Source organism: Astatotilapia calliptera, chromosome 23 (genome assembly GCF_900246225.1).
Source record: "Astatotilapia calliptera chromosome 23, fAstCal1.2, whole genome shotgun sequence".
Classification (NCBI taxonomy): domain Eukaryota; kingdom Metazoa; phylum Chordata; class Actinopteri; order Cichliformes; family Cichlidae; genus Astatotilapia; species Astatotilapia calliptera.
Window position 1 is genome coordinate 26,563,835 of NC_039323.1, and position 16,104 is coordinate 26,579,938.

Genomic DNA, 16,104 nt, shown 5'->3' on the forward strand with positions numbered 1-16,104 from the left:
AATCTGCCAACTCAAAGACGTGGAGCTACCCACCGTGGCAACTCCTTGTGAATAAGGGAGCAGGCAAACGTAGCTCCTTGACAGAAAACAGAACAAAGGGCAGCCAACATCCAAAGAAGAGCTTTGAATGGTTTTCATAAAGCCTGGAAAACTATTCCCAAAAACTACTTCAAGAAATGACAAGAAATCTGCCTAAGAGAGTTCAAACTGTATTGAAACACAAAAATACATCTTAAATCATGCCATTTTGAAACATTTTGAGAACTCTGTTAATTTAGGGGGCAGATTTTATAAATAATAATGGAAACAGTCACTTAGTACTCAGGATTTAAATAAATGTTCGTACCAAAGCCTCTTTTTACAGAATTTATAAAATTCATTTAAAAAGGACGTCTAAACATCTACCTAAAAAAAGGATAGGTTTTCTCCTTCGGTTGCGTAGTTTTATTTTTTATTTCAGTAAACTAAAATTTCTCTTTACAACCGTTTTAGTTCGTTTACAAGCGTAAACGCTGTGGTTTTTATTTTGAAAACCCTCGCTGGAAGCTCGTTGTATGAGCTGGGTAAGCCTAACAGGGTGCCAGTGACGCCATCTTGAAATCGTCCCGAGCAGAGGGGGCGAGGAGGAGACGGACTTGGGAAAATCAGCTCGTCCTAAACTCGACAGCTACGTGGATTAACGGCAGCTTCAGCGGCTAGTGTTATCATATGATAGTCTTTCCGCTTGTTCGTTCGAATCTTTTGGACCGGGAACGGTTGTTTGGCCCACTTTGGAGAGGGCTGTCGCAGCGGGAGGGGGGGAAAGGCAGTCTGGTAATCGGTTGTTTCCCTGCTGGAGCGGACGGAGCCGTGGTTGTGGCCGGGCAGCCCAGCCGGACGAAGCCTAAAACCTCTGCACGGAATATAACACCTAAGATAAAGCTTTTAAATTGTTTTTTGCAAATAGCGGGAGAGTGGAAATGCTCCCTTTCGACGCAGTTTGGACATTTTGAGAGCTATGCGACGGAGCTCACCGAGGAGAAGTTTGATTGGAGAGCGGAGTGCGTTTGATTTGCAGTCCGATGGATGTTAGCCCTGCCCGGCTGTGGCTCGGGTCTGTGCACCGTTTATCTGAAAAATAGCACCACCGGGCACAGGTGAACAATGCTGCTGTTGCAGACCTGGCAAGTACACGATAACCCCGGCTCCAGTGCCATCAGTTCACCCTGCATTGCTTGTGTATAAACCTGGAAATACCAGCGACCATCCCCTCCTCCTCCTCCTCCTCCTCTTCATCCTCCCGTCTTCTTTTTTTGGACTAGTGAGGCTCGCATTACCTGGGATGTTTTGGATGTAGACTCGATCTTGACTTTTTTTTTTTTTTAAAGATGCAATATTTCCAGAGACAACAAGACATTTAATTTGACTCAATCGTTTTGAGATTTTTTTGAAAATTTTTCTGGAGCTTTTTGTGCTTTTGTAAAATTCTCTTTCTAGTCAAGAGGATCCGATTCGGATGGAAAATGGGAGACGCCACCAAATTGGCCTTCGCCGTTTTCCTCATCTCCTGCTCTTCAGGTGGGTGTGGAGGTGGGGGGCTATGTATGTTGCGTACGGTCAGCCGTGCAGTGCATAGCTTGCTTTTATGTGTAAGGAGTGTAACCTCTTTTGGGGCATCATTGGCGTGCATGCAAACTGCAGGTGAGCCCCAATATTGAAGGGGGGGGGGGGGGGGGTCAGAGGGCCCTTGAGTGGCTTCTTGTGGGACACAAGGGTACAGATTGGAGTTTTTATGAAGTTAATGAGGGAGCAGCCAGGGATTTGGGTTGATGGGAGTGCAAATAAAAGGTAATCAGTCATGTGGCTTGCATGTGGCTTCTTTCTACATCTACATGCTAAAAGCCATTTTCAGCACTCTGTGTTGGTGGACGGCCATTATATGTAGTTATTTCCCCGCGGTGGATGTTTAATGAATGTCAGTGTAGTGATGATAAAGGAAAGAGAGGTCATCTCGGGAGTGCAGGGCATGCTGTTTATGTGGGCTACTGGGAGAAATGCTTCAGACTTTACTTTTTTTACTTGCCGGAGTATTCTGAGAGCAATTGTTCTTTAGGAAGAGAAGTTGATCACCTTGAAGTGTGTCATTTTAAATCTGCTCTTTGGGTTTGGTTTCATAGTACAAAATCCATTGAATTTGTTTTTTTGTTGTTGTTTTTTTTAATGGAATGAGAATAATATAGTTTGCAACAAATATAAAAGAGGCGACAGACAAGCAATTATATAACGTAATAGATGATTAAAGGGTAAAAAGACGGAAAAATCACATGACTAAAAGCAAGGTTACAAAAACGTGTTTTTACAGGAAGTCACAGATTTTACGAGCCTTATCTGCTCAGGCAGGTTTTAGAAAGCCAAGGGCTCCTGATGGGAGAAGCACCTCCACTTCCTCAGGTGGGGCTCTTTCTAACAATGTGAAGTAGGTTATATAAGGGGTCAGAATTTCTGCTACTTGGCTTTAAGCATGAGTAGGAAAATCTAAAATGTACTTGGAGTCAGAGGATTGGGATGATGTGATGCCGTCTGTACCAGTAAGAAGCTTCGCTGCTGCGTTTTGAACTGTTTGGAGGTGAGAGAGTGGTGTTTCATTTGCAGTAATTTAGCCTGGACAAAGCACAAGAATGAACCTTTTTCCAGCTAATATTTTGTTTAATTTTAATAGTAGATGTTATTTGGAAGAAGCAGGAAAGGGTAACTTTTCTAGTTCAAAGGTTAGAGCTGAGTACCTTTCTGACTGCTGGCTTTAGGGTCCTAGGACACCTTCAGAGTGGTTTGTGTGATTTGTAGATCAGGGAAGAGCATGATGTATGATTTATTTATTTATTTATTTGATGCATTTAATTAAAGAGAAGTGTGTGTTTTAGGGATTTAAGGTATCTATTTAAAATCTATTTATCCTAGGGACAGCATATAAATAGGAACTATAACAGGACCCAAAATCGAACCTTGTGGTATGCCACAGATAATGCTCAATTAAAATGCTAAGTGGGGTCACAAAACTCCAGCTCTACGCTTGTTTTGATCCATCTCCAGCTAGAGCTGGGCGATATGAGATTTTTTCATATCACGATATGTTTTTTTCATTTCAGGCGATAACGATATCTATCACGATATAAGCCAAATAACTATATTTGTAAGATTTAAATGTGCCGTTGCTCACAAGTAAAATGTGAAATAATCAGCAGCTTGTTTTTATTTAAATATTTATTTCCCATAATAAGTTCAACAGGGTAGATGTACTTAAGGAACATGAGACTTTTTCAGATAAATAAAGGCAAATATTGCAAACTACACAAAAGGCAGCCGCTAAAGCGTTTAAGTTTCAAAATAGAACAAACGAAACAGACTAAATTGTCAATTCCACTTAGAAACAAAGTTCTTCTGCCCTCAGCTGAATGTCTCTATCCAGCTTATGCAGTGAGCTAAACATAAAATGGCTTCAGTAAACACTCAGGAGACCGCGTGCCATTCTTCGGAGCTTTACTGATCCTTATTTTCCTTTTTTTTGTAAAACTGTAATAACAGAAACAGAATACAGTGTATTCACTCTCCATACAAATACACAAAGATTACATTAAATATTGTTGACTTATGTAAACAGTCACTACACAATCAAGAGATACAGAGATGGTAAGAGATACAGCTAACACCACATGCTGGTATGCTTCATGTTAGCAGGCTAAACAAAGGGCTAACAGCTAGCTTGTGCTAGTAATGTAACAAACTCGCTAAACACACAAGAAGCTCATTACTTTGCTGAACAAGGTACTAATAAGTGGGAACAATAAACCGTTTTGCCACACTTACAGATTATGCCTTTTCAAGGGCGTCAGATGCAGGAATTTACAGAGACACAGCCAAATGGACCTTCCCTGTCGAGCGCTGGGAGAAAACCACTGCTTGCGCTCTAACATGGTGCTACCCTGTCAACCCACTAGATGGCAGGCTTTGCCCAGACAAGATCAGGAATAAACATATTTTCTGACATGTTGCAACAGTTAATTACAGAACGAATGATTATGACCCGCCATATAACAAGCTTATAAAAAACATGCCTTAGAAATAACAGGAGGGACAGAATAAAAGTATTAATTCTAAAAATAAATCTTAGTTTGTTTTACAGAAGAACAGACAAAACTGACTAACTTTTGTCAATATCAAATAAACTGAGAACTAAAAGGAAATTCTCAATCTCTCCTTGTTGTATAGCTGAGCTTTTCAAACAGTTTTAACAGTTACTTTAGTCTGACAAAAGCCGAATGACGAATTAGCGCTTCCAGTCAGAGACTGAGGCTACATCCACACGTACACGGGTATTTTTGAAAACGGAGATTTTCCGTTTTCGTTTAAAAAAATAATCCCATCCACACATAAAGGCAGAAATGAAGGAAAACGCTGCTATGAACATGCCAAAGCAGCAGGTGGCGCTAGATTCCTAACCGTGCAGAAATGTTGGCCAATCAGAAGTCTAGAAGCCTCAGTGGGAAAAAGTAAACAAAGCTGGGGCATAGAAGCAGAACCGAGTCGTATGTGTGGACGGACAGTAACTGTGTGTATATGTAAGCATTTAAACACTGCAGAGAGTAGAATTAACAGTAACAGTATTGTAGAAATTCATTTCACCGAAACAATAACGTGGCGCACAGTGTGACGCATGCACCAGTTTATTGTATTTCCAGACTTGCTTTCGGCACAATTTACAGCGCACGCTACTCTGTTTTTTGTCAGACTTGAAATAGCCGAAATACCTTCACACTACGGAACTTCTATGGCTCTTCCGTTCGACAATCTCTCCGGCATTGGAACCATCATCTGTTTTCTCTTCGGTCACGCTCGGTTGATTTTTCTAGTCGGCACACTCATTTCCTCCATTACGCGCTGGCTCCATTACCCGCTGGCTGCTTCCCAAACAAACACACGTGCGGCTTGGCACTTGTGCTGTACGTAACAAGTCACGCGACGTGACGCTGCGGCTGTGATTGGTTCGGCTCTGCGCTACTTAATTTGGATTGGCTGACCTTTTTTTTTGTTTGTTTTTTTAAGAGGACAAGAGCGGCGAGGTCTATCGCGATAGCTTAATTTCTCTATCGAGTAAAAGTTATATCTCGATACATATCGTTATCGTTCTATCGCCCAGCTCTATCTCCAGCATTTATCTTTTGCCTGGAGACCTTCTCCTCTTAATTTTGCAAGCAATTAAACCTCAATACTGGTGGAAATATACACATAAATATCTAGTCCTAAACCCCTCTAGCTGGGAATTCAAATATTTAAAAAGCGTGAACAGGTCTGTTTGCTTTCACTCCCAATGCTGTTGGCTTCTGGCTTCATATCAATACTCTGACATGGACTTTATTTAAAAAAAAAAAAAAAAAAAACAACTTTAAAAATGTTAAAAAGAATTTAGCGCTGCTGCCTGTCTTAGTTATTATAGAAGGACACTGTTTTTAATTTGAGTAATTTGTGTAAACATAAGTAGGTAATATGTATGCAACATAAATATTGCATACATATTAGGCTTATACATGCTATTATCATTGTGCTGATAATTTAAAAAGTAAATTATTGTTATTTTAGTTTTATAATTTGCAACAAAACATGACATAAGTACCAGTTATTAATAAATAAGTCACAGTAAAGGCATTGGATGTGGTCAAACGTAGTAAAGTATCTAATTTATGCTTGATAGACTGTCACTATCATTATAAACCTTCAAAAATGATTATTTTGATAGTAGAGGTTTGCAACCCCTGAAGAAACCAAGTGATCAAGTAAATCTAGAGTGAACAAGATTTTATAACTTTGTATAACTTGGCCTGGAGGAAGCATATAAATAGAAAATGAGATGATACCTAAAATTGAACCTTGCAGTTTACCACAGGTAATGTGAGCTGTAGACGATGAGTTAGTTTGACCAGAATCGGTTTATTCCAAAAGATTAGAGGAAACTCATACAAGCAAACACTTGTTTAGCACAATCCAGTCTCAAATGCTCCTGTTGGATCTAAAAAGAACTAAAATCATGATCTCCCCTGTGGTGTGCAATGATTTTTGACTTGTAAAAGCAAAATATTGAGTAGAAACCACTTTTTCTAAAGCTATAAACTGTACTGTAAGTCTTCATTGAACCACTTCCACCTCCCAAAACGAGCTAATATAGCCTCATATAAACCCTGTGACACTTCTGTGACCATGTGAAGTGTAAATACTTGTGGGGAAATTGACACAAGTGTCATAGTAGTTGAGGTTTTGGTGTTGCTAACAAAATAGCACTGCAGTGAGTTTAACTTCCATTTGCAGTTGTGTCACTCGATGTGGTTTGATTGTGGTGTGAGCCTGATGTAACTGGAGCTGACAAAAGAAAACAAAAATTAGGCCCAGAGGCAGAATTTCTATTCCTGTTGGCTTACAGGATAAACAGAAAATGTTCTAACTTTACTGTTTGTGCGTGTTTGTGCAGCTCCACCGAACCGGTTTTCTCTACAGTTGCTGCCGGTTTACCAAATACTCAGTGTACCTGTGTGAAAGCTGCCCCAATTAACACCTAAGAGAAGTGTAAAATAAACCCTCGAGTTGCAGCAGAATTGTACTTTCACAGAAATCACCCCCCACCCCCACCCCCCTGGGGCGTCTTAAATTAAAAGGTTTCTCAAATATGGTAATAGTCGGGGTTGGTTGGAGTTATAAGCCAGGTGCTGCAGGTGATTATTCCACTCACTTATTACTGTCTGAAGTGGGGAAATGAACTAGGTGGAATAATAATCCTCAGTGAAATCGGAGTTGAATTGGCACAGCTCAAGAAAAACCTCTGATAAAGGCAGGGCACTTGGCCCAGAGTGGCTTTTATTTGATGAACATGCCAAAAGAAATGAACAGAGAGAGGTCTCTGTAGCTTTTCAGTGATGTTCAATATGCACCTTTAACCAGCTTCAATTCACTGTGAGATGAAACTGAGAGAAGCAGCTTAAATATTTATCAGAAACTTATTTGGCAGTAGGGAAAACAATCAACTAGTCTGCTCACATAGCCTCTGAAGACAGCCACCATTATTTCAGGACTTCAAGTGTGGACATCCCGTTCTGCCCGCGGGCCATTTAAAAACCCAAATCAACGTCTGACGATAAGGGATGGTTTTGATGTTGCAGTTTTGGGAAATATAATTTGTGGACTCAGCCGAGGCATGTTTGATGAGTAGAGGTCCAAACTGTAGCTGCCTGGTTATGGCAAACAGTCAAAATCCCCATTGTTTAGCTCCATGATGCAGTGGTTAATACACTGGCCCCACACGCAGAAGATTCTTTGTTCAAAACCAGGTGGAGTCACAAATCCTAGTGAGTCTGTAAAAATCGGTGCCGAATCACGTATGCTGTGTGAATTGGAGAGCAGCCGGAAGAAAGTTCCACTTGGGTGTTGGGGAAAAAAAATAGATTTATTAAACCTCAACCCAACCACAGTCTGAATGGGAGTAAATCTGGACTTTTAGTGAAAGCAAAAGTTTGATATCAAGCATCTGTAATATAAAATTACATCTTGTTTAATTACATTTTAAAGAAAAGCTTCTTGATTGTGGTAAAAAATCCCAATCAGTGGTAAGATTGTCATTATTTAACAGTGCGGTTTTTTTTCCAGAGACATTGGAAAAATAGGTCAATCATTAAACTTAAAAAAAAAAAAGAAAGTTGCCTTTTTTATTTAAACACAAACTTTAATTAGAATTTAAAAGAAAATAAATTAATGTGAACTTGACAAAAAGCAAAATTGGCAAAAGCGATGTGCTGAAAGGCAGAACGAGCTTTAATGCAAAACAGAATGTGGCCAAATAATTGTTTTTATCTCGATCAGCCAGTTTTTTTTAATAATCATTGAAAGCCAGAATTGTGTTGAAATTGATGAATTGCACAGCCCCAGTAGAAATGTAAGAGAACAGCAAATGGGAAAATGGGAAAGCTGCAAAGAAATGGAGAAGGGCATACATTTTGCCCTCTAAATTTATTTCAGTATAACAGCCTTCTAAAAACAAAGGTGTGGCATCCTACCCCAGATTAAACTGTTAAATGACAGGGATTGACTTTTTTTTTTACCTCTTTGTTAAATACTATAGAAATTTGTGGTTTTACTGCAATGCCACAGTACAAAACGAGACTTTATCTGTGGATATCTTATTCTTGAAGGACTGAGTCCAGGTAATGAACTGCAGATGCTCTTTCTTTCTTTCTTTCTTTCTTTCTTTCTTTCTTTCTTTCTTTCTTTCTTTCTTTCTTTCTTTCTTTCTTTCTTTCTTTCTTTCTTTCTTTCTTTCTTTCTTTCTTTCTTTCTTTCTTTCTTTCTTTTTTTTTTTTTTTTTTTTTTTACACATGTATTTATTTATTAAAGTTTAAGCTGCTGTCAGGTTTCTTTTATTCACTACATCAGCTTTTCTGCCCTGTGTAGAAAAACCTGAGATGGGATTAAATGTGTGTTTAAACTTCTTTACACTTGAAAGGAAGGAGAACAACGTGCAACTATGCTATATGTTGTTATGCAATAGTTTTACTGGTCCAACCCGCTGACAATAAACACTGAGCTGTATGTAAAAATGCTGCTGTAAAGAAAAACTGAGGCATGACTAAAACAGGGTTTTTGGGGGGATTTTTATACTTAATGCTTTGATGCTTTTATTTTGTAAGGGACCTCAGCAGCTGCTAAGTGTTTCACTGCCCAAGTTGCCTGAAAAGAGTTGATGGGACTTCTTTTTGTTGAACTTAAAGGGCGCATTCTGGTAACGCCGCACCACCAACAGCAGCATTATCAGATGAACCTTGAACCTTTGGTCATCTGATGGTCTTCAGGTGACCTCTGCCTCAGATCGCATGTGAGCTTGAACTGCAGGCTTGTAAATATTTACAGTGCTGCAACAGCACATCCAGATCCGGTGAGGCTTACTCTGAACTCTTTAAGTTCAAAGGTGGGGATTTGATTTTTTTTTTTAATTTTTAATTGTTTGGGTTTTTTTGGGGTGGTGGGGTGGGGGGGTGGGGGTGGGGGTGGGGGTGGTGATGTTCCGGGAAAGTGCAAACACATGAATCAAATGATCAAGCGATTGTGGTGTGGCCTTCCTAATGCAATCAATTATGCATACTAACAGTAAAACCTACCCTACCCTGTGACTGTCTCTTTATTTCTGGCGAAGCTGAAGCAACAAGAAGCTTCCCTTTTCCTCTCTATTCGTCAGACCTGATGTGACTGTAACTCAGCGAATCAGTCTAGAGCTGCAGAGGTCAAACCCTGTTATTACAGCCATGTTTCTTCAGTAATTTGGAGCAAATGGGTGTTTAGATTTCTCCACCACAGAGGCCAAGAGACGGACAAGTCGTGTCCCGTGTGCTGCTTGTACATTTGGCCTCCTGTACACTGCAGCAGTTTCACACAGACATTGATCCTCTTGCACACCAGTGTAAGGTTACATCAGTATGGCGAGGATGAAGCAGCTCTGGCTTGTTGTTGTTGTTTTTCTTTATTTCCTGTTTCTTTTCTTTCTTTTCTTTTCTTTTTTTTTTCTTTTTTTTCTTTTTTTAAATCCTCAGCAGCAGCGCAACAGAGCCGATGATTCAGTTTCAGCTCTGCTGCACATCAACTTAAATCTCAGTTGATGACCAGTCTGGGGTCTCTGTGTCCTGCTACCATTAAGCTGGGGCTGACTAATGTTCACCAGTTGCAATTGAACAGGTCAGGTGGTTCTGCCACCAGATTTGCAATTACACTCTAAATAGCATTTGTTTGTTTTATTTCTTTTTAGTTGACCCAAACCTATGTCCTTGCTGTGAAGGATTCGAAAAGATAGACACTCTTTTCTCAGCTCTGCAAGTAATAATAATTATATAATAATGAATGAATAATCATAAGTATTCGAGATTTACCTGGCAGATTTATTTTTTTGTTGCTCTCTCAGATTTTATGAAGGTAACAGTATCTAATCTCGCTACTCCGACATCTTGATGTCTGTTAGTTGGTAGCCCCTGCATCTTCTCTTACTAGGTATCAGTATCTGTATTTATTCATTGTTTTAATAAGCTCCAATAAATATATATATTTTTTTAAAAATGCACAAACTGGGACTTTTCCATTGTACTGTACAATTTCAGACCTATAAATCATTAGGATTGAATTTTAGCAAAGTTTTATTTTATTTTGTAACTTCATACCAAGTTTATATGATTTGATCTAAACATATAGAGACTTATTGGTCTACTTGATTACTAATAGTAGGAACTGGCCTTGAAAAGGCCACGTCAGTTGATCCCTCTTTTGCTGTTTAATCCTTGCTGCCAACCAGGTGGCTGCCAGGCTGAGATAAAAACAGTGGAAAATAGCTGCCTGATCTGTTGGATGTTTCTTTTTAACAACTTAATGACTATTTGAATATCCCAAAATCATGACCATGGCTTGTTTTATCATCACAGTGATGCTCTCTGTGAGGCCTTTAAACCTTTAGACCTTTATAATTCACTCAGTTAAACACAATTCAACTCATTTGGCGTTCCTTTCCAGGCACAGTTAATCATTAGATGTCGTGTGAAGTGTTAAATGTTAAACGGAAGACTCCAAAAAAACACTTTAGGTAGGAGGGGGTAAAAATCCAATCATGGAAAGTAAAGACTAACGGTCCCAGTAGCAGACTGAAACCATGAAATGTTTACTCGTGCTCACTGAGCTGATTATTTACTCTGTAACTGGTTAAAAATCAGTGAAGTGCACTGAATCAATAGTTAAGCCAAAGAGTGGAAAGTGAGAATGATAGTGTAGCTTTATTGTGGTTTGGCTGAAGACGCTCCTCTGTTGTGCTGAAAGCTTAACAAAGCTACAAACTAAATTAATGAAAAACTTAATTTTCCATTCGATTTAAACCTCTTGCATGTGACTAAACCCCCCTCTATCTTTGCACTGCAGTGCTTTGGCTGCTTCCCCGAGTGGTCTGAGGCCAGCCATCAGCTCTGTCCCATTTTTTCCCCTCTTCCTATCTATTTCTAATATGTTCTCTTGCATTATGCATTAGGTTTCGAAAGCACAGGTGTATTTGTTAAGGCCAGATGTAGCCTCTATTTCCCATTGGGCCCAACTAACCGGACAACCTCCTTCCAAGGCCGTGTATCATTCTGTGCTTTAACAAAAAGAAAGCGCTGCACTAGCTCGTGTTCACCGAGGTAAAATGTTGACCCAAGACAGCATGTTGCCAAACACGGCTGGAGAAATTATGACCCTCGACCGGTTGGTTAAATTTAGCCTGTATCCAGGTGTTTCATGTTTCTGTACACACTGGATTGTGGGTGGCGTATGCAGCCTGGTAATTGCATTTCTGAAGTGGACGATAAACTTACGTAAGCATGCATTGTCAGTGAGGAAATTGCAATGAGTCAGTCGTGTTCATCACCACATATGGTTAAAATAATATGTTAAAAATGTTAAACTGTCCAGTCAGTCTAGCAAATGGCAGCTGCTCACACACTGAACCAACAGTGTTGTCATCGTTGTATTTTTACTCAGTATTTTTACTCAGTTGTATATAGTATTTGTATTTGTATTCTATTTTTATCTTATTGTATATTTATTTTATTTTATTCTACTGTATATAGTATTTTATTTTATTCTATTCTGTACAGTTGTGTACTGTATTTATTCTTATTGTATTCTAATTTTTGCCTCATAACTTTTGCACTGTCCACTCCTGCTGTGACAAAACAAATTTCCCACGTGTGGGACTAATAAAGGTTATCTTATCTTATCTTATCTTATCTTATCTTATCTTATCTTATCTTATCTTATCAACATGTATAACCTGAGTATTACTTTGGTTTTAGTGTACAGTGGGGCAAAAAACTATTTAGTCAGCCACCGATTGTGCAAGTTCCCCCACCTAAAATGATGACAGAGGTCAGTAATTTGCACCAGAGGTACACTTCAACTGTGAGAGACAGAATGTGAAAAAAAAATCCATGAATCCACATGGTAGGATTTGTAAAGAATTTATTCGTAAATTAGGCTGGAAAATAAGTATTTGGTCAATAACAAAAATACAACTCAATACTTTGTAACATAACCTTTGTTGGCAATAACAGAGGTCAAACGTTTACTATAGGTCTTTACCAGGTTTGCACACACAGTAGCTGGTATTTTGGCCCATTCCTCCATGCAGATCTTCTCGAGAGCAGTGATGTTTTGGGGCTGTCGCTGAGCAACACGGACTTTCAACTCCCGCCACAGATTTTCTATGGGGTTGAGGTCTGGAGACTGGCTAGGCCACTCCAGGACTTTCAAATGCTTCTTACGGAGCCACTCCTTTGTTGCCCGGGCGGTGTGTTTTGGATCATTGTCATGTTGGAAGACCCAGCCTCGTTTCATCTTCAAAGTTCTCACTGATGGAAGGAGGTTTTGGCTCAAAATCTCACGATACATGGCCCCATTCATTCTGTCCTTAACACGGATCAGTCGTCCTGTCCCCTTGGCAGAAAAACAGCCCCATAGCATGATGTTTCCACCCCCATGCTTCACAGTAGGTATGGTGTTCTTGGGATGCAACTCAGTATTCTTCTTCCTCCAAACACGACGAGTTGAGTTTATACCAAAAAGTTCTACTTTGGTTTCATCTGACCACATGACATTCTCCCAATCCTCTGCTGTATCATCCGTGTGCTCTCTGGCAAACTTCAGACGGGCCTGGACATGCACTGGCTTCAGCAGCGGAACACGTCTGGCACTACGGGATTTGATTCCCTGCCGTTGTAGTGTGTTACTGATGGTGACCTTTGTTACTTTGGTCCCAGCTCTCTGCAGGTCATTCACCAGGTCCCCCCGTGTGGTTCTGGGATCTTTGCTCACCGTTCTCATGATCATTTTGACCCCACGGGATGAGATCTTGCGTGGAGCCCCAGATCGAGGGAGATTATCAGTGGTCTTGTATGTCTTCCATTTTCTGATGATTGCTCCCACAGTTGATTTTTTCACACCAAGCTGCTTGCCTATTGTAGATTCACTCTTCCCAGTCTGGTGCAGGTCTACAATACTTTTCCTGGTGTCCTTCGAAAGCTCTTTGGTCTTGGCCATGGCGGAGTTTGGAGTCTGACTGTTTGAGGCTGTGGACAGGTGTCTTTTATACAGATGATGAGTTCAAACAGGTGCCATTCATACAGGTAACGAGTGGGGGACAGAAAAGCTTCTTACAGAAGACGTTACAGGTCTGTGAGAGCCAGAGATTTTCCTTGTTTGAGGTGACCAAATATTTATTTTCCACCCTGATTTACGAATAAATTCTTTACAAATCCTACCATGTGAATTCATGGATTTTTTTTTTCACATTCTGTCTCTCACAGTTGAAGTGTACCTCTGGTGCAAATTACTGACCTCTGTCATCATTTTAGGTGGGGGAACTTGCACAATCGGTGGCTGACTAAATACTTTTTTGCCCCACTGTACATGAGAGGCCCACATTGATAGGATGACATTTTTGTGAGGAGTTGATGGACTTTATTTCAAAAGTGAGAGTGAGTCAGTCAGTAAGTGGTCATTTCTCAGTGAGCAGGGTCACTGTTGTGAAAGGGCATGTTTTATCGTAACTAGTCGATGGAAGCGAGAGGGGGGGGGCAAGAAGCAGAGCTCCCGGTGAGACATCAACCAGGATTTCCTGCCTGTTAACCCTGGAAATTATTTACTATTGTTCACTGAGCCTCCCTGGGAAAGTCTATGCCAGGGTGCTGGAAAGGAGAGTTCGCCCGTTAGTCGAACCTCGGATACAGGAGGAACAATGCGGTTTTCGTCCTGGTCGCGGAACACTGGACCAGCTCTTTATCCTCTCCAGGATACTTGAGGGTGCATGGGAGTTTGCCCAACCAGTCTACATGTGTTTTGTGGACTTGGAGAAGGCATTCGACCGTGTCCCTCGGGGTGTCCTGTGGGAGGTGTTGCGGGAATATGGGGTGTCTGGCCCATTGCTACGGGCCATTCGATCCCTATACAACCGTTGCAAGAGCTTGGTTCGCATTGCCGGCAATAAGTCGGACTCGTTCCCGGTGGGTGATGGGCTCTGCCAGGGCTGCCCTTTGTCTCCGGTTCTGTTCATAATTTTTATGGGCAGGATTTCTAGGCGCAGCCAAGTGGCGGAGGGCTTTCGCTTTGGTGGCCTCAGAATCTCATCTCTGATTTTTGCAGATGATGTGGTTCTGTTGGCTTCATCGGGTGAGGGCCTCCAGCTCCAGGAGCCGGAGATCGACAGACGGATTGGGGCTGCAGCTGCAGTAATGCGGACGCTGCACCGGTCCGTCGTGGTGAAGAGGGAGCTGAGTGTAAAAGCGAAGCTCTCAATTTACCGGTCGATCTACGTCCCTACCCTCACCTATGGCCACGAGCTGTGGGTAGTGACCGAAAGAACGAGATCGCGGATACAAGCGGCAGAAATGAGCTTCCTCCGAAGGGTGGCTGGCCTCTCCCTTGGAGATAGGGTGAGAAGTTCGGCCATCCGGGAGGGGCTCAGAGTAGAGCAGCTGCTGCTCCACATCGAAAGGAGCCAGCTGAGGTGGTTCGGGCATCTGACAAGGATGCCCCCTGGGCGCCTCCTGGGTGAGGTGTTCCAGGCATGTCCCACCGGGAGGAGGCCCCGGGGCAGACCCAGGACACGCTGGAGAGATTATATCTCTCGGCTGGCCTGGGAACGCCTTGGTATTCCCCCGGATAAGCTGGAGGAGGTGGCTGGGGAGAGGGAGGTCTGGGCCTCTTTGCTTAGGCTGCTGCCCCCGCGACCCGGCCCCGGACAAAGCGGATGAAAATGGATGGATGGATGGATGTTCACTGAGCTAAGATAAATTCTTTATTTATGGTCAAAGTTGGGAAATTCTTTTATGTTGGCAAAAACGAAATTAAAACTCAACTTTTAACAAGTTAAATTATGTTGATTATCTTTAAGAATAAATATGATAAAACAGACTTGTTAAATAAGGTTAAAAAAATTCCTAAAATCAAGCTGTGGTTGTGGAATATGGAAAAACATAATGCCTCCACTTTATGATTTCTCTTAAACTCCAATCAGTGAAAGTTATCGCTGTTATTTTTCATGAGGCCGACGTTAAATGAAGTAAATAACAAGTGAAAGAAAAAAAAAAACAGTGCAGATTATCTTTGCAAAGTTCACTTGTTCTCTGCTTATTTATATGTTGGCAAAGTCTGCACGGTCATTAAACTCCAATGAACTTAAATCAACATCAAACTTGATTATATTTGTGAGCAGCGAACGCCACAAGAAAAATAACTAGTTTGAAATCTTACAAGGACGTTTTAAGAGATTTCAAAAGCCTCCCTAAAACCGACTCACCACATGAATGACTGTCTAAACTTTGACTCCAATTAAATATCATCAAAACAGCATGATTACTATCGAGGGGATTTTCTTTCTCTTGCTGCAGGAATTTGTTCCAACCTGCTCCCACTGTTGTCGGACTGAGTATTGCCACACAGAGCCGTGCAGTCAAAGTGTTTAAAGTAGTATGCAAATGATTTCCTCTAATGTACTGTTCTCACCCTGGAGTAGTAAATACTCAATACTGAAAACAATTCTTCTAGTGTTTGTTGAAAGAGACTGAGACAACCTCCATATCATTTCTTGCAAATATCTACCATTTTATACTCTACCTGATGTATCGTAGGAGACAGGTGGGGAGAAGAGGCCGCCGGGTAACTGAAAGGTCGCATGTTCAACAACTGCTGCAGGCTTTCATCCTGTCAGCGACAAAAATGCAGCCCAGTTTGAGGTCAAATGGGCCAATCCATTGAAACCATAATACCCTAAACCCCACAATCTTTTAAGAGGAAAGAAGTACTTTGTGAAAAGTGATCCAGCACCACTACTTATTTATTTATTTTAAATATGCTGAAACTGTGAGTGTTGATTTCCCTCAGTCACCACAAAATTTGCCAGACAACAGTTATAATTTGTAGAGGAAACTTTTCAGAAAACCGTTGAAGAACAGTCTGAGGTTTCTTTAAAAAAAACAGCTGCATTTCCAGTGATCTGTTGTAGTTTTTGCACATTTATTTAAGCTTGAAGTA

At 41.0% G+C, this 16,104-nt stretch overlaps 1 protein-coding gene across 2 annotated transcripts in view; it reads left to right on the forward strand.

The window, feature by feature from the left end:
• Positions 1–579: 579 nt before the first annotated feature.
• LOC113016711 (activin receptor type-2A) overlaps positions 580–16,104 on the forward strand; it is a 74,176-nt gene continuing 58,651 nt past the window's right edge. For both annotated transcript variants that reach the window (XM_026159765.1, XM_026159766.1), the window contains exon 1: positions 580–1,557. In XM_026159765.1, the coding sequence (XP_026015550.1) occupies positions 1,503–1,557 (55 nt within the window). In that variant the 5' untranslated portion in view covers positions 580–1,502. The remainder of the gene's footprint in view (positions 1,558–16,104) is intronic.